Source organism: Eptatretus burgeri, unplaced genomic scaffold, assembly GCF_056783735.1.
Source record: "Eptatretus burgeri isolate ZD-2024b unplaced genomic scaffold, Ebu_testis_v1 Ebu_testis_scaffold_3158, whole genome shotgun sequence".
Classification (NCBI taxonomy): Eukaryota; Metazoa; Chordata; class Myxini; order Myxiniformes; family Myxinidae; genus Eptatretus; species Eptatretus burgeri.
The window spans coordinates 3,554-27,313 of record NW_028225106.1 but is presented as its reverse complement, the minus strand read 5'-3'; the positions used below and the strand labels follow the sequence as shown (position 1 = coordinate 27,313).

The following is a 23,760-nucleotide window of genomic DNA, read 5'->3' as shown; positions in this document are numbered from 1 at the left end:
CTCGTATGAGAGCTAACACACAATGCACAACAAGGGGGCAGGAGAGGGAAAGACAAAACAATGGGGAACAGAGACATTCAGAGATCTGTGGTCAGGTGAGGGATGGGGCGGGGAACACGGGGGAAACAAGATGGACACACCACAGGGACTTTCAGGAAGGAAAGCAGGGAATTTGAATGAGGTAGGTTTGGGGTGGATAAATGGGGGTCGAAAAGATCATGGTTTTGGATGGGGGAAGATAAGAGGTGGTGGTGAACAGCTGTTTTGAATAGCTGGAGGGAAGAGTGGAATTGAAGAGAGTGTGGGAGTTTGTTCCAAAGGTGGGGAAAAAAGAGGAGTGAAAGAGTGAAGGTGAGCAGTGATTCTTGGTTTTGGCAGTTTTTCCAGAAGGGGGTTGTTGGCGGACCTTGAGCGCCTTGCGGAAATATGTGGGGGGGGGAAGTGATTCACACACAAGACACATCGTAGATCAAGCGGGGCGGCGAGACCGGAGAGGAGATGGAGGAAGATAGAAAGACCACTGACCTGCCTGCGGTGAGAGAGTGAGAGGCCCAAATACTCAGCCTCACCACGGGAGATGCAAATCATCCTAAATGCCTTGGTTTCCACAGCGTGAAGCCGAGAAGGTGAGAGGTGGGGGCACCAGCCCAGAGAGGAGAGCAGTACTCCATCAGGCTGCGGACGAGAGCTACGCATTTGGTCGGGAGCTCAGGTGGGCCGAGCAAGGACTTTGCACGACGGAGGATCCCCACGCGGCGACTGGCTTTGGAGGCCAGTTTGGAAATGTGGCATTCCCTGGACAGATTATGACAGATAGTGAGATGCAGAAGCTTGAGTGAAAGGACTTGTTAAAGATGATTATTGAGAAAGTAGATGGGGAGGGGGGGGTCCAGAAGGTCCTTTCGGAGAGGCAGAGTGAGAGTGTGACATTTGTCAAGATAGAAAGACATGTTCCACGTGTTGGAGCAGTTTGTGATTTTTATCCAGATCTGCAGAGAGTGAAGAAGCTGCTGCTTGCCAGTCTGAGGGATGACAGATGGTACGGCAGAAGGTGGAGTCATCAGCAAAGAGATAAAGAGGATTTTCCAGAGAATCGGAAAGATCATTGATGAAAACCAGCAAAAGAACAGGGCCCAGAACGCTGCCTTGAGGAACTCCAGCCTGGACAGGAAGAGGGGATGAGAGAACTCCATTTCGGGCCACATGTTGAATGCATCAAGAGATGAAGTAGAGCGAGATGTCTGGCTGTTATTAGAGAACCACAGAACATTGACATGCATCCAGTGTACTGATGCATGAGTACCAGTGTACTGGGCCGGTGTATACCCCGGTTAAAATAGGTGTACCATATCCCTGTGTCGTAAGAGGCGACCAGGGTTGCGTCAGGAAGGGCATCCGGCGTAAAACCTGTGCCAAATCACTATGCGGATCACACGGATGATCCGCTGTGGCGACCCCTAACGGGAGCAGCCGAAAGAAGAAGAAGAGAACATTGACATGCATGTGCTCAGATGAAGCGATTGGAGGGTGGAAGAGCAACAGATATTTTGTGAGGAATTGGCAATTGGAATTGGTGAGGAATGAGAGAACCCCTCATAACGGCAATTGTAAACCAGTTCAAGTGTCACCAATCACCTTCAAAATCACACACCAGGTTAACTGACCTCCACCTGTTTAAATTGTAGTGATTCTGATGATTTCACAATAAAATCAACCGTTCCTGTGGGTTTCCACTGCTGGGTAGTCTCTCACTGTCGAGTGCAGCCTGTGGCTGCTGGTTGCATCATTGGTTGGGACGTGGCTGTGCCGCTGAAGCAGTGTCCCCCTCACCAGTACACTGGTACTCATTTTGCCGACCTCGGAAGGATGACAGGCTGAGTCAACCTCCTGGTGTATATTAATTCAGCGGCCAACGGGGCTTGAACTCAGGACCCTAGGATCCCAAGCCGCCACCCGAACCACCAAGCCAACACCAGGCTTCGCTGGGTTGTGAATTTCACAGCAAATGCTCAACCATGAGAACCGAGGAGCTTTCAAAAGACCTCCGGGATAAAGTTATGGAAAGGCACAGATCAGGGGATGGGTATAAAAATATTTCAAAGGCCTTGAATATTCCTGAGAGCGCAGTCAAGACAGTCATTATTAAGAAATGGAAAGCGCATGACCCTGCCGAGATCAGGCCGTCCTTCCAAAATGGATGACCAAGCAAGGAGACTGATCAGAAGCCACCAAGAGGCCAACGATAACTTTGAAAGAGCTTCAGGCCTTCATGGCAAGGAATGATCACTGGTGTCCATGTGACAACAATATCCCAAGCGCTCCACAAGTCTGGGCTCTCCGGTATGGTGGCAAGAAGGAAACCATAACATTTTGTTTTTTACATTTTGAATTCTCTTTTTTAGTTTTCGGTTTCTCTTTCGTTTCCTGAACTGTTGTATTTGTCCAATGTGTTATGTGTGTCTGTGTGTCTATGTGTGTCTGTCTGTCAATGTGTCAACATCTTCATATTTTCACTTAAAAAATTGATATCACTGTTTCCGCTTGTCCGATCGATCCAAAATTTTAAACATAGGAGGAGTTCCCTATGGAGAATGTTTTTATTGTTAACATTGTCGTCATATGTCACATGGTATGGCAGCCATATTGAATTACAGGGAACATTTGGATATCATTTTCTCTGAAACCACTCAACGAAAACAATGAAAACGTGCCATGTGTCATCCACTTCCCATGTGGTATGTAGGGTGATAACGATGACGTCATTAGTGAAGTGGTATTCCAGCCATAATTCGTTGAATTGAAATCCTTTTCTGAAAAATCTGAAACTTCATTTATCTAATCTATGACCAGACGTGAGTGAATAATGAAATTATTGACGTTCATATCCCATTCCAAGAAACAATGTGATATCATGGGGTGCATGGATGGTTCAGAATGAACGTGCAAGGTAAGACGATGTGCTCTCCGAGTGCTGTTCAAGTTCAAAAAGCGATTTATTGATGACAATTGAAGTCACCACATTTGAGGAAGAAAGAGTTCGGATGAGAGGATAGAAGTTGGTACATGTTTTCGGATAGTGAGGTGCAGATGGAGTCATCGCTGTTTGGTGGATGGTACAGTACACATATAAACATGAGGTGGGAGTGGAGGAAAGCTGTAGCCAGAGGTATTCCTGGGGGTGTGGGGGAGTGAGGGCAGTGCATGGAGAGTGAGGAACAGAGTCTTTGATGAAGAGAGCAACACCTCCACCAGGATGAGGCTCAGGCCTTTGCCTGTTGGATAGTTTGGGTTTTGCAGGGATAATATGGCGAGAGAAGTCATGGTTTTTTGAGGGGGGGATGATCTGAGATGGTGGTGAACAACTTTCTCGAAGACCTGGAGGGAAGAGTGATATTGAAGAGGATGTGAAAGTTGATTCCACAGGCGGGAACAAATGAGTGGAAATGAGCAGACATCCTGGATTTATGTAGTGTCATCAGAAGGCGGTTGATGGTGGACCATGTGTGCCCAACAGAAACCTGGGGGGGGCAAAGCCGGAAGGAGCAGAGGGTGAAATACCAGAAAGGAGGCAGTCGAAGACAGAGACACAACCGACCTGTCTGTGATGGTGAAGTGACAGACCCATCGACTCAACTTCATCGCGGGAGATTCCAATGATCTTGAAGGCCTTGGTTTCCACGGCATCAAGCTTTGCAAGGCATGAGGCAGAGACGCCAGCCAGTAGGAGAGAGCAGTATTCCATCGAGCTGAAGATGAAGGCCTTGTGTGTGAATCAGTGTTCAGGTGTGCCAAGGAAGGACTTTGCTTGATGAAGTCGGCGGCTGGCTTTTGAGGCCGACTTTGAAGTGTGGTTTGTCCAAGAAAGATCATGGCTGACAATGAGACCCTGGAATTGGAATGACTGAACTTCCTCAAGAGGATTGTTAAGAAGGTAGAGAAGAGAGTTTGCCAGATGGTCCTTTTGGAGAGGGATAGTAAGAGTGTGAGATTTGTCAGGATTGAAAGACATATTCCAAGTGTTTGACCATCTTGTGATTTTTTTTTTCGAGGTCTGAAGAGATGGAGGAGGTTACAGCCTTCCTGTCTGAAGGATGAGGGATGTCACGGTGGAGGGTGGAGTGATCAACAAATAGATAAAGAGGATACTGAATTCCAGAAAGTCAGAGAGATCATTGTTGAAGATCAGGAATCAGACAGGGCCCAGAACACTGCCTTGGGGTTCTCCAGCCTGACAGGGAAAGGAGGTGAAAGGATTCCTTGGAGAGACACATGTTGACTTCGAGAGTCGAGGAAGTCAGTAATCCATGTATGCTTTATCATGAAACGAACTCCTCCATATTAACATCATTGAGGAGTCTCTCTCTCTCTCTCTCTCACTCACTCTTGCTCTCACGCTCTGTCTGTCTATCTGTCTGTCTCTCTCACTCTCACTGTCTCTATCTGTCTCTGTCTCTCTCTCTGTCTCCCTGTCTCTCTCTCTCTCTCTCTCTCTCTCTCTCTCTCTCTCTCTCTCTCTCTCTCTCTCTCTCTCTCTCTCTCTCTCTCTCTCTCTCTCTCTCTCTCTCTCTCTCTCTCTCTCTCTCTCTCTCTCTCTCTCTCTCTCTCTCTCTCTCTCTCTCTCTCTCTCTCTCTCTCTCTCTCTCTCTCTCTCTCTCTCTCTCTCTCTCTCTCTCTCTCTCTCTCTCTCTCTCTCTCTCTCTCTCTCTCTCTCTCTCTCTCTCTCTCTCTCTCTCTCTCTCTCTCTCTCTCTCTCTCTCTCTCTCTCTCTCTCTCTCTCTCTCTCTCTCTCTCTCTCTCTCTCTCTCTCTCTCTCTCTCTCTCTCTCTCCCTCTCTATATCTGTCCACCCCACCTCTCCCTCTTTCTCCATTCCATCCCTGTCTGTACCACATTAGAAAGTTCATACTGATTTGCACTCATTATATTAACATTGACTGGAGTTATTTTCCTGGCAGTACTTCCCAAAATTCATGCTGTGAGGCCCCTGGTGAATGTGACGGCCGGTCTTGGTGAGACCACAAGTCTTTCTTTTTGATGGTTTTCCTTGTCCGCTTGTCATGTGGTACCGGTAAGTTGCTTTGTGGGTACAGTGGTGGTTTATTTGTGGGTACACTGGATGGGCATCTTAGAGGTTGTGGGTTGAAGTCCAGCTGAAGGCAGCAGTTTGAACGATTTGCATTTTAAGCTTCAGGAAGTCAGGGTTTTTTGTGTTCGTGGTCGAGGCTCATGGAAAAGCTTAAGAAGGATGGAATGGAACAAAATGGAAAGGGGGTAACACCAACAGCAGAGTAGAAGTGAGAGTGAGATCAAGGGGGGAAGGAGAAGGGCACATGGGGGTGAACAATCTGAATGAAACACAGGAAGAAGAGGAAGGTGAAGGTGTGGCTGAAACAGAAGAGGAACAAACCAACCGACAACTACCAAACAAAAAGAGGTAAAGGAGAGGGTGGGAAATCACATTAACCTGGAAAAGGGGAGTGCTTGGGAATGGGGTAATTCGGGGTATAATATATCATGAGCATGCATGGGAGATTACCTGACGTAGTGCTGAATAGATGTCTTGAAGTCCTGGAGGGAAGAACAGGACTGAACAGACAGGGGAGGTTGGTTCCACAGGTGAGAGAAAAGAGGAACAAATGAGTGGAGGTGAGCAGTGAGCCTGGATTTGGAAGGTTTAGTAAGAAGAGGGTTACTGGCAGACTGCGTGTGCCCTACAGAAACCTTGGAGTGGCAGTACTAAATGAGGGCAGAGGGTGCAAGACCAAAAGGAGGCTTTTGAATGCAGAGGCCATCTGACGTGAAAGTAGCAGGCCTAGACACTCAGCGTTTTCACGGTGGATCCCAAATTATTTTTAAGGCCTTGCTTTCCACAGCATGACGAAGCCAGGCCAAAGCAGACAGTAGTACGACATCAAGCTGCGAATGAAGGCCTTGTAGGTTGTCATATTTCAGATTGTAAGTTCAGATTGACCAAGGAAAGACCTTGCATGATGGAGGATGCCCAGTTGGTGGATGGCTTTGGAGGCCATATTGGAAATATGGTCTGCTCAACAAAGATCATAGCTGATGGTGATTCCCATAAGAGAGTGATTTAACCTCTTCAAGTGGTTTGCTTCGGAAGTTGAGGGTAGGGTTTGCAAGACGGTCCTTTCAGAGAGACAGTTTGAGTGTGCGAGATTTGTCGGGGTTGGGAGACATATTGCAGGTGTTGGACCAGCTTATGATTCTATGAAGGTCTGCAGAAAGGGGGAGAGGCTGCTGCCTGCCTGTCTGAATGATGATAAATGATGCGGCAGAAGGTAGAATCAACAGCAAAGAGATCGGCAAGATTTTCCAGGAAATCAGAAAGATCATTAATGAATGAGGAACGTGACAAGGCCAAAGACACTCCCTTCAGCCATGACAGGGAAAGGAAATAAGACGATCCCTTTAAGAGCTACATGCTGAATATGGGAACAGAGGAAGTCAGTGATCCACGAGAGGAGTGGCCTTGGATGCCCTCAGCAGAGAGTTTAGAGATCAAGCCGGGATGCCAGGCTGTATCAAATGTTCGAGATATGTCCAGAGAGATGGCCCTGATCTCATATTTGAGATTGAGGGCCTCTATTCTTTGTTGGGAGAGTATAATCAGCATATCCAAGGTGGAGTGACCTGGTATGAAACCGATTTGATGATATGAGATCAGACCTTTGGAGAAAAGGAAGGATCTGATGTCAACTGCAATGAAAAGTTCCATGACCTTGCTAATATTGGAAGCAAGCAAATAGGCCTGCAGTTACAGTGTCTAGAGAACGTCGACACTCCCCTTTAAAATTTCACCTTTTGTTGCCTTATAGGTCAGGTCAGGTATGGTATCATGCACCAGAGCAGCGCGTCGCTGCGGCCACTTTCCGCCGGTACTCCAGGGGCCTCTGTCTGGCCTTCCTCCAGGCAGATGCGAGGCCCATCCCCATCTCCTTGAGATGCTGGTCAACCTGCTGCAACCACGAGGCACGTGGTCAGCCCATTGGCACCCTCCACTGTGGAGACTCCCTCGCTAAGAGAATCTGGTGAGCAGGATCAGCGTCAGGACAACTAGCCACATGTCCATACAGCCGCAATTGACGCTCACGCACCATGCAGGTAAAAAATCTCATCTGAGTCGCTCTCTCAGCAACCGCTCGTTGGACACAAAATCTGACCAGCGATAGCCAAGGATTCTCCGAAGAGACCTGGTACCAAAGGAATTAAGTCTCCATCTCAGATCCTTCGTCAGAGTCCAAGTCTCACATCCATAGAGCAAGACTGAAAGCACCAAGGACCTGAATACTCGGACTTTCGTCCTCCCGCACAGATACCGGCAGCGCCACACCCCATTATCCAGTGAATCCATGACTCCCCAGGCCCGAACCAGACGTCGATTGACTTCTGACTCACAACCAGCAGAGACATGAATATCGCTTCCAAGGTAAGCGAATCTCTCCACGACCTCAACATCCTCACCACAAACAGGCACAGACAGGAGAGCAGCATCCAAGATGTCATTGAAAGCCTGGATCTTAGTTTTGACCCAAGAAATCCGTAATCCCAGCGGCTCCGACTCCTCATTCAGCACCTTGAGGGCCCCCAAAAGGATATCTCAGGTCTCCGCAAAGATGACTGCATCATCTGCGAAATCAAGGTCCGAGATCTTGACATTCCCAAACGATGCACCGCAGCTTGATCTTTCCGAGATCCTCCCTAGAATCCAGTCCACACAAGTGTTGAAAAGTGTGGGGGCCAGTCCACACCCCTGACGAACTCCTGTCACAACTGGAAATAAGTCAGAGATGGTATCACCACATTTCACAGCACTCTCAGTATTAGAGTAGAGTTCAGACATCAGATTGATCAGTTTTGGTGGCACCCCACGAAGACCAAGAATCCTCCAGAGGGCATCCCGATTCACTGAATCAAACACTTTACAGAGATCAACATAGGCTGCAAGCAGCTCCTGACAAAACTCTCGTTTGCGTTCGGTGAGGACCCGAAGAGCAAGGATACGGTCAATCGTTGACCTCTTTGGTGTAAAGCCTGACTGCTCTGGACGCTGGTGCTCAAGCAGATGGTGGCGAACCCAATCAATAATTATCCGAGCAAAGACCTTGCCTGACACTTAGAGCAGCGTCACCCCCAGTAGTTGTTGCAGTCTTCGCGATCACCCTTCCCTTTCCGGAGAGGGACAACAAGGCCCCTCTTCCAGTCAGTTGTGATGATGCCTGTGTTTCAGGCAGAGCACAGAACTGCATGCAACGACACGAGTGCAGCATTTCCTCCAGCCTTGAGAGGTTCAGCATGGATACCACAGATCCCTGGAGCTTTCGCCCATTTCAACCGGTTCACCACAGCCTGTGTTTCCACAAGTGAAAGTGGACCACAGTTGATTGGAGGGGTCAGCAACAGGGATTGTAACACCCCTGACATAAAACTCGACAGCTGGTGGATCAGCCTGGTACAACCGCTCAAAGTAACTGGCCCAGCGGGGCTTCACTTCGGACTCCTCTGTCAAGAGCCTACCACCCTCTGCTCTAACTCCAGTACACCGAGGGATGGGCCTGGAGGAACGCAATGCACGAATTCCCCTGTAAGCAGGACGAGAATCACTTGACCACTGGTGATACTCAACCCCCTCACAGATTCCTCGCACATAGGCCGCCTTGTCAACCCTGAGCACAAGTACAGTTTTATGCCTCAGCTCCCTTAACAGCTCAGCTCTGCCATTCAGCCTGGCCCTGCGACTCTGGTCAATGGTATCCAGTGTCCCTTGAGAGACAAAATTCTTCTTTGCCCTCTGGTGAGTTCCAACACATCCACCAGCAACATCAAGGACGGTGGTCTTGAAGGAACTCCACAACTCTTCAGGACCTCCCAAAGCACCCAGGCACCCCAAATGTCCACTCAGCCTGTTCGCAAACTCATCAGCTACTCTCTCATCCCTGAGCTTGCCAACATCCAGCCGAGGCTGGGATGGTACCATTCTCCAGGATTTAAGGTGCAATTAAGAGTTGCTACTACAAGCTGGTGGTCAGTGTTGAGGAACTGAGCACTCCGGGAGACCCTGCAGTTTTGGATCATCTTCCAGCGACAATCAACGAATACATGGTCAATCTCATTTGCCACACCGCCAGCGTTGGAATACCAAGTCCAGCAATGAGACTGTGGTCGCTGAAACCATGATCCGGCCACCCAAAGTCAATGACTTCTTGCAAAGTTAAGAAACTTAGTGCTATTCAGGTTCATAGTTCCAGACCCATGGGGACCAACACATGTCTCATTACCATCCCTATCATTTCCAGTCGATGCATTGAAATCCCCCAAGACTAGAAGTGTATCTCGTCTGGGGCACTGATCAACCACAGACTCGAGTGTGGCGTAGAATGTGTCCTTCACGGTGAGGTCACTCGCCTCAGTCGGAGCATAGACAGAGACCAGGGAAATGACACCGAAGGAGTGACGAATCCTTAATCTCATAATACGCTCGTTGACCGGTGTTACCTCAAGTATCATTGGGGTCAGCTTATTGGACACAGCTACAGCAACTCCTTGAGTATGGTAACCATCAGAGCGACCAGACCAATCGTAGGTGTTACCACCCACCATGATCTCGCCGCAATCCGGTCTCCGAACCTCAGAGAGAGCTGCAATACCGATGTCCAAACGCTTGAGCTCAGATGATAACAGAGACAGGTGATCATCCTCTCTTAGGGACACGACATTCCAGGCACCCACCCGAAGGGACCGCCTCAGGTTAACCCAAGGAGACCGTCGGCTGGTTGACGACACTTCAGCACCATTCCGACACACGCTCCCGAAATGTGACCCGGAAATGTTACCCCGTGGTTTCCCTCTTTTCATCAAAGATTGGGGGTCCCGAAGGCTTTGCCCCAATCCCGTCATCCGGTGGGATGCCCTGCGGAGGGAAGTTCTGCCCTCCCACAGAGTGGGTTTAAAAATTTTTTTCTGCTTCGAGAATGTTTTGCGGAATGAAGGGTTTTACTGTGGTCGGAGTGCAAATCCTGCTGTGCTGCTGATGGGAGTGCGTGGCTGTGCTGCTGATGGGGCTGTGGTTGTGTCTGATGCAAAGCACTGTGGAGGTTTGGGCAGGAATTTGTTACTTGTGCAGGGTGCCGGCGATAACTCGCCGACCCTTCGTGAAAGACACAGTGGGATATTTAACGTCCACCAACTAATGCTGGCAGACGGGGCATCAAGCATCATGTCCATCCGACGGATGACACACACACACCCATTGATGCCTTACCCTACTTGTGAGACACCAGGATAGTAGTTTGTAGCTGGGCCGAGATTCAAACCCAATCTTGACGGCTCACACGTGAGTGTGCATCGCCCTGGATCATCCTGCAAGCCATATCCGAGGTGGCACCTTTTTGAGAGAGAGACAGTAAGGTACTTGTGCTGGCATCGTGGCCGAAGTGTGTGAAAGTTCATTTACCTGCATCGTTCAGTTACCTGTGTCGAAAGGTTCTTGAGGTTGCAATTTGATATCCTGATGTTTAATGATGTGAAAATGTTTATTTTTTTTCATCCACAGATCAAAGAAACATTTGCATGAGCGCAATCTTCACACTGCTGGTTGGAGTACTCAACATCATTGTTGGGATCTCATCCGTGATTGCAGTGTTATTGATCATCGCGGGAACCTTCTTCTTCCTTCACAAAAACAAACTTCTCTCGTGGGTTTCCTTGGCTGTCTCGATGTTTGCTCCTGATACGCAGAAGGTGATGTCTCAATATTTTCTGTGAAATCAAGCAAAGGTTGGTGACATTAAGGTCACGTGATCATGTCGCTGGCTCTGCAGCCAATGCAGTCTTAACCCTGCGGTGAGGTGAGACATGAGGTTCAGCATTTCCTCTTTTTGTTTCCTCTCTCTGACACCCCAGTTGCACCTCCAGAAAGCTTGGTGTCCACACCAAGCCAAGGGTACTTTCCCTGCCCTTGTTGATCCTGAAAAAGTGTATGAAGTTCTCCTTGCTCTCCGCTGCAGCGCTCTCTGTCTCTGTCTCTCTCTCTCTCTCTCTCTCTCTCTCTCTCTCTCTCTCTCTCTCTCTCTCTCTCTCTCTCTCTCTCTCTCTCTCTCTCTCTCTCTCTCTCTCTCTCTCTCTCTCTCTCTCTCTCTCTCTCTCTCTCTCTCTCTCTCTCTCTCTCTCTCCCTCTCTATATCTGTCCACCCCACCTCTCCCTCTTTCTCCATTCCATCCCTGTCTGTACCACATTAGAAAGTTCATACTGATTTGCACTCATTATATTAACATTGACTGGAGTTATTTTCCTGGCAGTACTTCCCAAAATTCATGCTGTGAGGCCCCTGGTGAATGTGACGGCCGGTCTTGGTGAGACCACAAGTCTTTCTTTTTTGATGGTTTTCCTTGTCCGCTTGTCATGTGGTACCGGTAAGTTGCTTTGTGGGTACAGTGGTGGTTTATTTGTGGGTACACTGGATGGGCATCTTAGAGGTTGTGGGTTGAAGTCCAGCTGAAGGCAGCAGTTTGAACGATTTGCATTTTAAGCTTCAGGAAGTCAGGGTTTTTTGTGTTCGTGGTCGAGGCTCATGGAAAAGCTTAAGAAGGATGGAATGGAACAAAATGGAAAGGGGGTAACACCAACAGCAGAGTAGAAGTGAGAGTGAGATCAAGGGGGGAAGGAGAAGGGCACATGGGGGTGAACAATCTGAATGAAACACAGGAAGAAGAGGAAGGTGAAGGTGTGGCTGAAACAGAAGAGGAACAAACCAACCGACAACTACCAAACAAAAAGAGGTAAAGGAGAGGGTGGGAAATCACATTAACCTGGAAAAGGGGAGTGCTTGGGAATGGGGTAATTCAGGGGTATAATATATCATGAGCATGCATGGGAGATTACCTGACGTAGTGCTGAATAGATGTCTTGAAGTCCTGGAGGGAAGAACGGGACTGAACAGACAGGGGAGGTTGGTTCCACAGGTGAGAGAAAAGAGGAACAAATGAGTGGAGGTGAGCAGTGAGCCTGGATTTGGAAGGTTTAGTAAGAAGAGGGTTACTGGCAGACTGCGTGTGCCCTACAGAAACCTTGGAGTGGCAGTACTAAATGAGGGCAGAGGGTGCAAGACCAAAAAGGAGGCTTTTGAATGCAGAGGCCATCTGACGTGAAAGTAGCAGGCCTAGACACTCAGCGTTTTCACGGTGGATCCCAAATTATTTTTAAGGCCTTGCTTTCCACAGCATGACGAAGCCAGGCCAAAGCAGACAGTAGTACGACATCAAGCTGCGAATGAAGGCCTTGTAGGTTGTCATATTTCAGATTGTAAGTTCAGATTGACCAAGGAAAGACCTTGCATGATGGAGGATGCCCAGTTGGTGGATGGCTTTGGAGGCCATATTGGAAATATGGTCTGCTCAACAAAGATCATAGCTGATGGTGATTCCCATAAAGAGAGTGATTTAACCTCTTCAAGTGGTTTGCTTCGGAAGTTGAGGGTAGGGTTTGCAAGACGGTCCTTTCAGAGAGACAGTTTGAGTGTGCGAGATTTGTCGGGGTTGGGAGACATATTGCAGGTGTTGGACCAGCTTATGATTCTATGAAGGTCTGCAGAAAGGGGGAGAGGCTGCTGCCTGCCTGTCTGAATGATGATAAATGATGCGGCAGAAGGTAGAATCAACAGCAAAGAGATCGGCAAGATTTTCCAGGAAATCAGAAAGATCATTAATGAATGAGGAACGTGACAAGGCCAAAGACACTCCCTTCAGCCATGACAGGGAAAGGAAATAAGACGATCCCTTTAAGAGCTACATGCTGAATATGGGAACAGAGGAAGTCAGTGATCCACGAGAGGAGTGGCCTTGGATGCCCTCAGCAGAGAGTTTAGAGATCAAGCCGGGATGCCAGGCTGTATCAAATGTTCGAGATATGTCCAGAGAGATGGCCCTGATCTCATATTTGAGATTGAGGGCCTCTATTCTTTGTTGGGAGAGTAGAATCAGCATATCCAAGGTGGAGTGACCTGGTATGAAACCGATTTGATGATATGAGATCAGACCTTTGGAGAAAAGGAAGGATCTGATGTCAACTGCAATGAAAGTTCCATGACCTTGCTAATATTGGAAGCAAGCAAATAGGTCTGCAGTTACAGTGTCGAGAGAAAGTCGACACCCCCCTTTAAAATTTCACCTTTTGTTGCCTTATAGGTCAGGTCAGGTATGGTATCATGCACCAGAGCAGCGCGTCGCTGCGGCCACTTTCCGCCGGTACTCCAGGGGCCTCCGTCTGGCCTTCCTCCAGGCAGATGCGAGGCCCATCCCCATCTCCTTGAGATGCTGGTCAACCTGCTGCAACCACGAGGCACGTGGTCAGCCCATTGGCACCCTCCACTGTGGAGACTCCCTCGCTAAGAGAATCTGGTGAGCAGGATCAGCGTCAGGACAACTAGCCACATGTCCATACAGCCGCAATTGACGCTCACGCACCATGCAGGTAAAAAATCTCATCTGAGTCGCTCTCTCAGCAACCGCTCGTTGGACACAAAATCTGACCAGCGATAGCCAAGGATTCTCCGAAGAGACCTGGTACCAAAGGAATTAAGTCTCCATCTCAGATCCTTCGTCAGAGTCCAAGTCTCACATCCATAGAGCAAGACTGAAAGCACCAAGGACCTGAATACTCGGACTTTCGTCCTCCCGCACAGATACCGGCAGCGCCACACCCCATTATCCAGTGAATCCATGACTCCCCAGGCCCAGAACCAGACGTCGATTGACTTCTGACTCACAACCAGCAGAGACATGAATATCGCTTCCAAGGTAAGCGAATCTCTCCACGACCTCAACATCCTCACCACAAACAGGCACAGACAGGAGAGCAGCATCCAAGATGTCATTGAAAGCCTGGATCTTAGTTTTGACCCAAGAAATCCGTAATCCCAGCGGCTCCGACTCCTCATTCAGCACCTTGAGGGGCCCCCAAAAGGATATCTCAGGTCTCCGCAAAGATGACTGCATCATCTGCGAAATCAAGGTCCGAGATCTTGACATTCCCAAACGATGCACCGCAGCTTGATCTTTCCGAGATCCTCCCTAGAATCCAGTCCACACAAGTGTTGAAAAGTGTGGGGGCCAGTCCACACCCCTGACAAACTCCTGTCACAACTGGAAATAAGTCAGAGATGGTATCACCACATTTCACAGCACTCTCAGTATTAGAGTAGAGTTCAGACATCAGATTGATCAGTTTTGGTGGCACCCCACGAAGACCAAGAATCCTCCAGAGGGCATCCCGATTCACTGAATCAAACACTTTACAGAGATCAACATAGGCTGCAAGCAGCTCTGACAAAACTCGTTTGCGTTCGGTGAGGACCCGAAGAGCAAGGATACGGTCAATCGTTGACCTCTTTGGTGTAAAGCCTGACTGCTCTGGACGCTGGTGCTCAAGCAGATGGTGGCGAACCCAATCAATAATTATCCGAGCAAAGACCTTGCCTGACACTTAGAGCAGCGTCACCCCCAGTAGTTGTTGCAGTCTTCGCGATCACCCTTCCCTTTCCGGAGAGGGACAACAAGGCCCCTCTTCCAGTCAGTTGTGATGATGCCTGTGTTTCAGGCAGAGCACAGAACTGCATGCAACGACACGAGTGCAGCATTTCCTCCAGCCTTGAGAGGTTCAGCATGGATACCACAGATCCCTGGAGCTTTCGCCCATTTCAACCGGTTCACCACAGCCTGTGTTTCCACAAGTGAAAGTGGACCACAGTTGATTGGAGGGGTCAGCAACAGGGATTGTAACACCCCTGACATAAAACTCGACAGCTGGTGGATCAGCCTGGTACAACCGCTCAAAGTAACTGGCCCAGCGGGCTTCACTTCGGACTCCTCTGTCAAGAGCCTACCACCCTCTCTGCTCTAACTCCAGTACACCGAGGGATGGGCCTGGAGGAACGCAATGCACGAATTCCCCTGTAAGCAGGAAGAGAATCACTTGACCACTGGTGATACTCAACCCCTCACAGATTCCTCGCACATAGGCCGCCTTGTCAACCCTGAGCACAAGTACAGTTTTATGCCTCAGCTCCCTTAACAGCTCAGCTCTGCCATTCAGCCTGGCCCTGCGACTCTGGTCAATGGTATCCAGTGTCCCTTGAGAGACAAAATTCTTCTTTGCCCTCTGGTGAGTTCCAACACATCCACCAGCAACATCAAGGACGGTGGTCTTGAAGGAACTCCACAACTCTTCAGGACCTCCCAAAGCACCCAGGCACCCCAAATGTCCACTCAGCCTGTTCGCAAACTCATCAGCTACTCTCTCATCCCTGAGCTTGCCAACATCCAGCCGAGGCTGGGATGGTACCATTCTCCAGGATTTAAGGTGCAATTAAGAGTTGCTACTACAAGCTGGTGGTCAGTGTTGAGGAACTGAGCACTCCGGGAGACCCTGCAGTTTTGGATCATCTTCCAGCGACAATCAACGAATACATGGTCAATCTCATTTGCCACACCGCCAGCGTTGGAATACCAAGTCCAGCAATGAGACTGTGGTCGCTGAAACCATGATCCGGCCACCCAAAGTCAATGACTTCTTGCAAAGTTAAGAAACTTAGTGCTATTCAGGTTCATAGTTCCAGACCCATGGGGACCAACACATGTCTCATTACCATCCCTATCATTTCCAGTCGATGCATTGAAATCCCCCAAGACTAGAAGTGTATCTCGTCTGGGGCACTGATCAACCACAGACTCGAGTGTGGCGTAGAATGTGTCCTTCACGGTGAGGTCACTCGCCTCAGTCGGAGCATAGACAGAGACCAGGGAAATGACACCAAAGGAGTGACGAATCCTTAATCTCATAATACGCTCGTTGACCGGTGTTACCTCAAGTATCATTGGGGTCAGCTTATTGGACACAGCTACAGCAACTCCTTGAGTATGGTAACCATCAGAGCGACCAGACCAATCGTAGGTGTTACCACCCACCATGATCTCGCCGCAATCCGGTCTCCGAACCTCAGAGAGAGCTGCAATACCGATGTCCAAACGCTTGAGCTCAGATGATAACAGAGACAGGTGATCATCCTCTCTTAGGGACACGACATTCCAGGCACCCACCCGAAGGGACCGCCTCAGGTTAACCCAAGGAGACCGTCGGCTGGTTGACGACACTTCAGCACCATTCCGACACACGCTCCCGAAATGTGACCCGGAAATGTTACCCCGTGGTTTCCCTCTTTTCATCAAAGATTGGGGGTCCCGAAGGCTTTGCCCCAATCCCGTCATCCGGTGGGATGCCCTGCGGAGGGAAGTTCTGCCCTCCCACAGAGTGGGTTTAAAAAATTTTTTTCTGCTTCGAGAATGTTTTTCGGAATGAAGGGTTTTACTGTGGTCGGAGTGCAAATCCTGCTGTGCTGCTGATGGGAGTGCGTGGCTGTGCTGCTGATGGGGCTGTGGTTGTGTCTGATGCAAAGCACTGTGGAGGTTTGGGCAGGAATTTGTAACTTGTGCAGGGTGCCGGCGATAACTCGCCGACCCTTCGTGAAAGACACAGTGGGATATTTAACGTCCACCAACTAATGCTGGCAGACGGGGCATCAAGCATCATGTCCATCCGACGGATGACACACACACACCCATTGATGCCTTACCCTACTTGTGAGACACCAGGATAGTAGTTTGTAGCTGGGCCGAGATTCAAACCCAATCTTGACGGCTCACACGTGAGTGTGCATCGCCCTGGATCATCCTGCAAGCCATATCCGAGGTATCATGTCACCTTTTTGAGAGAGAGACAGTAAGGTACTTGTGCTGGCATCGTGGCCGAAGTGTGTGAAAGTTCATTTACCTGCATCGTTCAGTTACCTGTGTCGAAAGGTTCTTGAGGTTGCAATTTGATATCCTGATGTTTAATGATGTGAAAATGTTTATTTTTTTTCATCCACAGATCAAAGAAACATTTGCATGAGCGCAATCTTCACACTGCTGGTTGGAGTACTCAACATCATTGTTGGGATCTCATCCGTGATTGCAGTGTTATTGATCATCGCGGGAACCTTCTTCTTCCTTCACAAAAACAAACTTCTCTCGTGGGTTTCCTTGGCTGTCTCGATGTTTGCTCCTGATACGCAGAAGGTGATGTCTCAATATTTTCTGTGAAATCAAGCAAAGGTTGGTGACATTAAGGTCACGTGATCATGTCGAATCGCTGGCTCTGCAGCCAATGCAGTTAACCCTGCGGTGAGGTGAGACGCCATGAGGTTCAGCATTTCCTCTTTTTGTTTCCTCTGACACCCCAGTTGCACCTCCAGAAAGCTTGGTGTCCCACACCAAGCCAAGGGTACTTTCCCTGCCCTTGTTGATCCTGAAAAAGTGTATGAAGTTCTCCTTGCTCTCCGCTGCAGCGCTCTCTGTCTCTGTCTCTGTCTCTCTCTCTCTCTCTCTCTCTCTCTCTCTCTCTCTCTCTCTCTCTCTCTCTCTCTCTCTCTCTCTCTCTCTCTCTCTCTCTCTCTCTCTCTCTCTCTCTCTCTCTCTCTCTCTCTCTCTCTCTCTCTCTCTCTCTCTCTCTCTCTCTCTCTCTCTCTCTCTCTCTCTCTCTCTCTCTCTCTCTCTCTCTCTCTCTCTCTCTCTCTCTCTCTCTCTCTCTCTCTCTCTCTCTCTCTCTCTCTCTCTCTCTCTCTCTCTCTCTCTCTACCTGCTTGGTGTGAAACACTCCGGATACATGCTGGGATAGATAGGGAAATGGCGGACCTTGGATTGGCCTTGAATTTTAAATGTAAACCAACCGTCTATCTCAAACTGCTGTACTATTTGCTGTATAATGGTTGGGTGGTTTGAGACCATATTTTTATTACATTTGCAAAAAGAGAGAGAGAGAGACCGTTTTCTTTCCTCTGATACTCACTCCCACCTTGCTGTATCGTGGAACGATGGTTCGTCCTTGCAGGGTTGGACTGGTTCGTCATCGCAGGGTTGGACTGGTTCGTCATCACAGGGTTGGACTGGTTCGTCATCACAGGGTTGCACTCTGTGGGGGTTGTTTGATTGTAGTTTTACAATCGTTCAATGTTAGTAATCATTATGAACCTCCCAAAAGATTTGTAGATAGAAAGACTGAACAACCTTCATAGAGTGTTTACATTTTAATGTGACGTCACATCCGGGGATGTTTTTCCGAGTAGAAACATTATATGATGAGAGGAGTTGGGTGTAATGGTCCGTCGGGATGGTACGGAGGAAGCACCATGTGCCATGACCTCTGCCATGAGCTGCCAAGCATGGGTTCGAATCCCCAACCAGCGAAAAACACCCACCCTGGGGTTTAGCCCCAACGGAACGCACCATCAATGTGTGTGCCGTCCCTCCGATGGACGTTAAGCCTGGTGGCTTGTCTTCTTGGTGTACGTTAAATATACTATGGTGTCCTTCTCGAAGAATCGGTGAGTTATCTCCTGCACCCTGAACAAATAACTAAATAATTGCTCCAACCTCCAGGGGGCACTGCATTAGCCAGCAACGAAATTGTGTCCATACTCTCAGCAGGGGATGTCTCCACTGAGCAGTCTCCAACCAGGATGTTTTAATGGTTTGGCCAAATAAAAAACTCCCACTTGATCATCCCCACCCACCTCCTTGTTTGAAGCCTCCTCCTCCTTTTTTATTATCTGTTATTTTATGGTCGAACCCTATCGCATACCGAGCAAGATATCCGTCTCTAATTGCTGGTGGAAGTATCTATGTGGCAATTATGGGATTGAAACGGCTGATTGAGTCTTGTCCGGGGTTCACCGCCTCACCGGACCAGATCTCCTCAATCATCAACAGCACTCCTGTGAGACATTACATGTATAATACAATCCCCTGACATTCACCCTGAATCTTCATTTCCACATTCATTTTAATTCTTTAATTATACTCAATGACGACACCCTCATCTCTGTGGCCGAACCCCTTTCCCAGGATTGTGTACGTGCGTACCAAGAAGAATTAGAAGACCTTCTCCAGGGACGTTGCAAGCCATCCAATGGAATGGATTCTACTCTGCCGAAGAATCCGATGCAAAGACAAGGAAGATCAAGACAGAAAAGAAATGTACACCTACGTGCCTTTTGTGTTGTTTTACAGGTGAGACCTGTGTACGACAAAAGACAGAAGGATATCGATTTTGGGTGCACAAAACCCCAACACACCTGGATTACCCCGTGGAGAAGAAACCGATACGTGACTTGCTGTCACCCCAACAGACATTTTTGATGCTGTCCTGTCAGCGAATTCACTCCGTTTCATATTTTACACGTTTGAACTTTTATTGTGTTTAAGTATATGGTTTAATGAGCTGTGTTTTAACCCTTCATAGATAACCTGGGGTTTTGAGGACCCCAAGGTGAGCTGGGATTTTTTCAACAAAATAAATTTTAACCTTTCAGACGTAATCTTGGGTTTTAAGGACCTTCAGGTAAGCTGGGTTTTTTCGACAGAATAAATTAATTTTAACCCTTTATTGGTAACCTGGGGATTTGAGGACCCCAAGGTAAGCTGGTTTTTTTCGACAAAATAAATTAATTTTATCCCTTCAAAAAAGTGGGGCGTTTAAGGAGGGATTTGGGGCAGAAATGTGCACTTTGGGTTAAAAGCATGAAACTTGGTAGATATATGTAGTTACCCCCACTGATTATTTTTAGATGTGGATCCATGTCAGCAGTGGCTGTTGTTGAAGGTTTTTAAAAAATGGCTGCCCAGTTCATATCAACGCCCATATCTTTTGAGCTTCGCATCAAAAAACCATGGGAACTAAATATATGGATTCAAAGTCAGCAATGTCACGAGATTACGGAAAAGTAGGTTAAATATTTATTTAAATTTGGCATTTCGTTCCACCGAAAGAACTCATCAGGCTAATTTTTAGAACTATTATAATATAATATAATAGTTCCACAATAATATTAGAGTTCAGCAAATTTTGGCAAAAGTCCCCTTATGAATTTGGTCATTTTTGGTCCCTTTACGATTTTTGGTACGACCTCGAGCTGTAAAGCAGGATTTGGTGCTTTGTAGTGCTTTCCACTCAAAAGGTAATCATACTGTACAGAGGGTGGTTAACTGGTATGAAATGTGAATTGCAGTACTGTTCTTTACGACAGAGCCGTAAAGCAGTTTTGGTACCTTTTTGACAAAAAATATAGGTTACGAGTCGGGAATTTTCTTTCTCTGACCAAAAGTAATCTAAAAATATTTAAAAGTAGTTTCCTCTTTTTTTCACCAAATTTTCGCAAAGTTACCCCTTTCGATTTTGGTCATTTTTGGTCAAAAATAGATTTTGAAATAATTTACATCACCGGATTCGGAGCAACGAGCTGCGCTCAGTATGTGGTCGTGTGTTTGAATCCGGAAAAAAAACCAATTAGAGCCAAAATTGGTGAAATATCATTTAATGTTCGGAAAAGTGGGCGGCAGTGCAGTATTTTACGACCTCGAGCTGAAAAGCAGGATTTGGTGCTTTGTGGTGCTTTCCCCTCAAAAGGTAATCATACTGTATAGAGGGTGGTTAACTGGTATGAAATGTGAATTGCAGTACTGTTCTTTACGACAGAGCTGTAAAGCAGTTTTGGTACTTTTTTGACAAAAAATATAGGTTACGATTCGGGAATTTTCTTTCTCTGAACAAAAGTAATCTAAAAATATTTAAAAGTAGTTTCATCTTTTTTTCACCAAATTTTCGCAAAGGCCCCTTTCGATTTTGGTCATTTTTGGTCAAAAATAGATTTTGAAATAATTTACATCATCGGATTCGGAGCAACGAGCTGAGCTCAGTAAGTGGTCGTGTGTTTGAATCCGGCAAAAAATAAACCAATTAGAGCCAAAATTGGTGAAATATCATTTAATGTTCGGAAAAGTGGGTGGCAGTGCAGTACTTTACGACCTCGAGCCGTAAAGCAGGATTTGGTGCTTTGTGGTGCTTTCCCCTCAAAAGGTAATCATACTGTACAGAGGGTGGTTAACTGGTATGAAATGTGAATTGCAGTACTGTTCTTTACGCCAGAGCCGTAAAGCAGTTTTGGTGCTTTTTGGTACTTTTTGACAAAAATATTGGTTACGATTCGGGAATTTTCTTTCTCTGACCAAAAGTAATCTAAAAATATTTAAAAGTAGTTTCATCTTTTTTTCACCAAATTTTCGCAAAGGCCCCTTTCGATTTTGGTCATTTTTGGTCAAAAATAGATTTTGAAATAATTTACATCACCGGATTCGGAGCAACGAGCTGAGCTCAGTAAGTGGTCGTGTGTTTGAATCCGGAAAAAAAATAAACCAATTAGAGCCAAAATTGGTGAAATATTTAATGTTTGGAAAAGTGGGCGGCAGTGCAGTACTTTACGACCTCGAGCCGTAAAGCAGGATTTGGTGCTTTGTGGTGCTTTCCCCTCAAAAGGTAATCACACTGTACAGAGGGTGGTTAACTGGTATGAAATGTGAATTGCAGTACTGTTCTTTACGACAGAGCCGTAAAGCAGTTTTGGTGCTTTTTGGTACTTTTTTGACAAAAAATATAGGTTACGATTCGGGAATTTTCTTTCTCTGAACAAAAGTAATCAAAAAATATTAAAAAGTAGTTTCATCTTTTTTCACCAAATTTTCGCAAAGGCTTTACCCCTTTCGATTTTGGTCATTTTTGGTCAAAAATAGATTTTGAAATAATTTACATCACCGGATTCGGAGCAATGAGCTGAGCTCAGTAAGTGGTCGTGTGTTTGAATAAGGCAAAAAATAAACCAATTAGAGCCAAAATTGGTGAAATATCATTTAATGTTCGGAAAAGTGGGCGGCAGTGCAGTACTTTACGACCGAGAGTCGTAAAACATGATTTGGTGCTTTGTGGTGCTTTCCCCTCAAAAGGTAATCATACTGTATAGAGGGTGGTTAACTGGTATGAAATGTGAATTGCAGTACTGTTCTTTACGACAGAGCCGTAAAGCAGTTTTGGTGCTTTTTGGTACTTTTTTGACAAAAAATATAGGTTACGAGTCGGGAATTTTCTTTCTCTGACCAAAAGTAATCTAAAAATATTTAAAAGTAGTTTCATCTTTTTTTCACCAAATTTTCGCAAAGGCTTACCCCTTTCGATTTTGGTCATTTTTGGTCAAAAATAGATTTTGAAATAATTTACATCACCGGATTCGGAGCAACGAGCTGAGCTCAGTAAGTGGTCGTGTGTTTGAATCCGGCAAAAAATAAACCAATTAGAGCCAAAATTGGTGAAATATCATTAAATTTTCGGAAAAGGGGTGCGGCAGTCCAGTACTTTACGACCGAGAGTCGTAAAACATGATTTGGTGCTTTGTGGTGCTTTCCCCTCAAAAGGTAATCATACTGTATAGAGGGTGGTTAACTGGTATGAAATGTGAATTGCAGTACTGTTCTTTACGACAGAGCCGTAAAGCAGTTTTGGTACTTTTTTGACAAAAAATATAGGTTACGATTCTGGAATTTTCTTTCTCTGAACAAAAGTAATCTAAAAATATTTAAAAGTAGTTTCATCTTTTTTTCACCAAATTTTCGCAAAGGCTTACCCCTTTCGATTTTGGTCATTTTTGGTCAAAAATAGATTTTGAAATAATTTACATCACCGGATTCGGAGCAACGAGCTGAGCTCAGGAAGTGGTCGTGTGTTTGAATCCGGCAAAAAATAAACCAATTAGAGCCAAAATTGGTGAAATATTATTAAATTTTCGGAAAAGGGGTGCAGCAGTGCAGTACTTTACGACCGAAAGCCGTAAAGCAGGATTTGGTGCTTTGTGGTGCTTTCCCCTCAAAAGGTAATCATACTGTATAGAGGGTGGTTAACTGGTATGAAATGTAAATTGCAGCTCTGTCCTTTACGACAGAGAGCCGTAAAGCAGCATTTGGTGCTTTTTGGGACTTTTTTGGCAAAAAATGGAGGTTACGATTCGGGAATTTTCTTTCTCTGACCAAAAGTAATCTAAAAATATTTAAAAGTAGTTTCATCTTTTTTTCACCAAATTTTCGCAAAGACCCCTTTCGATTTTGGTCATTTTTGGTCAAAAATAGATTTTGAAATAATTTACATCACCGGATTCGGAGCAACGAGCTGAGCTCAGTAAGTGGTCGTGTGTTTGAATCCGGCAAAAAATAAACCAATTAGAGCCAAAATTGGTGAAATATCATTAAATTTTCGGAAAAGGGGTGCGGCAGTCCAGTACTTTACGACCGAGAGTCGTAAAACATGATTTGGTGCTTTGTGGTGCTTTCCCCTCAAAAGGTAATCATACTGTACTGAGGGTGGTTAACTGGTATGAAATGTGAATTGCAGTACTGTTCTTTACGACAGAGCCGTAAAGCAGTTTTGGTGCTTTTTGGTACTTTTTTGACAAAAAATATAGGTTACGAGTCGGGAATTTTCTTTCTCTGACCAAAAGTAATCTAAAAATATTTAAAAGTAGTTTCATCTTTTTTTCACCAAATTTTCGCAAAGGCTTACCCCCTTTCGATTTTGGTCATTTTTGGTCAAAAATAGATTTTGAAATAAATTGCATCCCCGGAATCGGAGCAAGGAGCTGAGCTCAGGAAGTGGTCGTGTGTTTGAATCCGGCAAAAAAATAAACCAATTAGAGCCAAAATTGGTGAAATATCATTAAATTTTCGGAAAAGGGGTGCGGCAGTCCAGTACTTTACGACCGAGAGTCGTAAAACATGATTTGGTGCTTTGTGGTGCTTTCCCCTCAAAAGGTAATCATACTGTACTGAGGGTGGTTAA

General features: G+C 46.6%; 1 protein-coding gene across 19 annotated transcripts in view; it reads left to right on the top strand.

Annotated features, from left to right (window-relative positions):
• The window catches only part of LOC147006634 (uncharacterized), a 50,085-nt gene extending 30,669 nt beyond the window's left edge, over nucleotides 1–19,416 (top strand). For 8 of the 19 annotated variants that reach the window (XM_085868299.1, XM_085868288.1, XM_085868296.1 and 5 more), the window contains one exon: nucleotides 10,570–10,819. In XM_085868299.1, coding sequence (XP_085724425.1) covers nucleotides 10,570–10,781 — 212 coding nt within the window. In that variant the 3' untranslated portion in view covers nucleotides 10,782–10,819. Of the gene's footprint in view, nucleotides 1–4,954; nucleotides 5,068–5,359; nucleotides 5,434–10,569; nucleotides 10,820–11,192; nucleotides 11,430–11,721; nucleotides 11,796–16,938; nucleotides 17,127–18,950 lie in introns of those variants that run through there. The other 11 variants (XR_015054681.1, XR_015054685.1, XR_015054686.1 and 8 more) reach the window with 5 other exon arrangements.
• The last annotated feature ends 4,344 nt before the right edge of the window (nucleotides 19,417–23,760 follow it).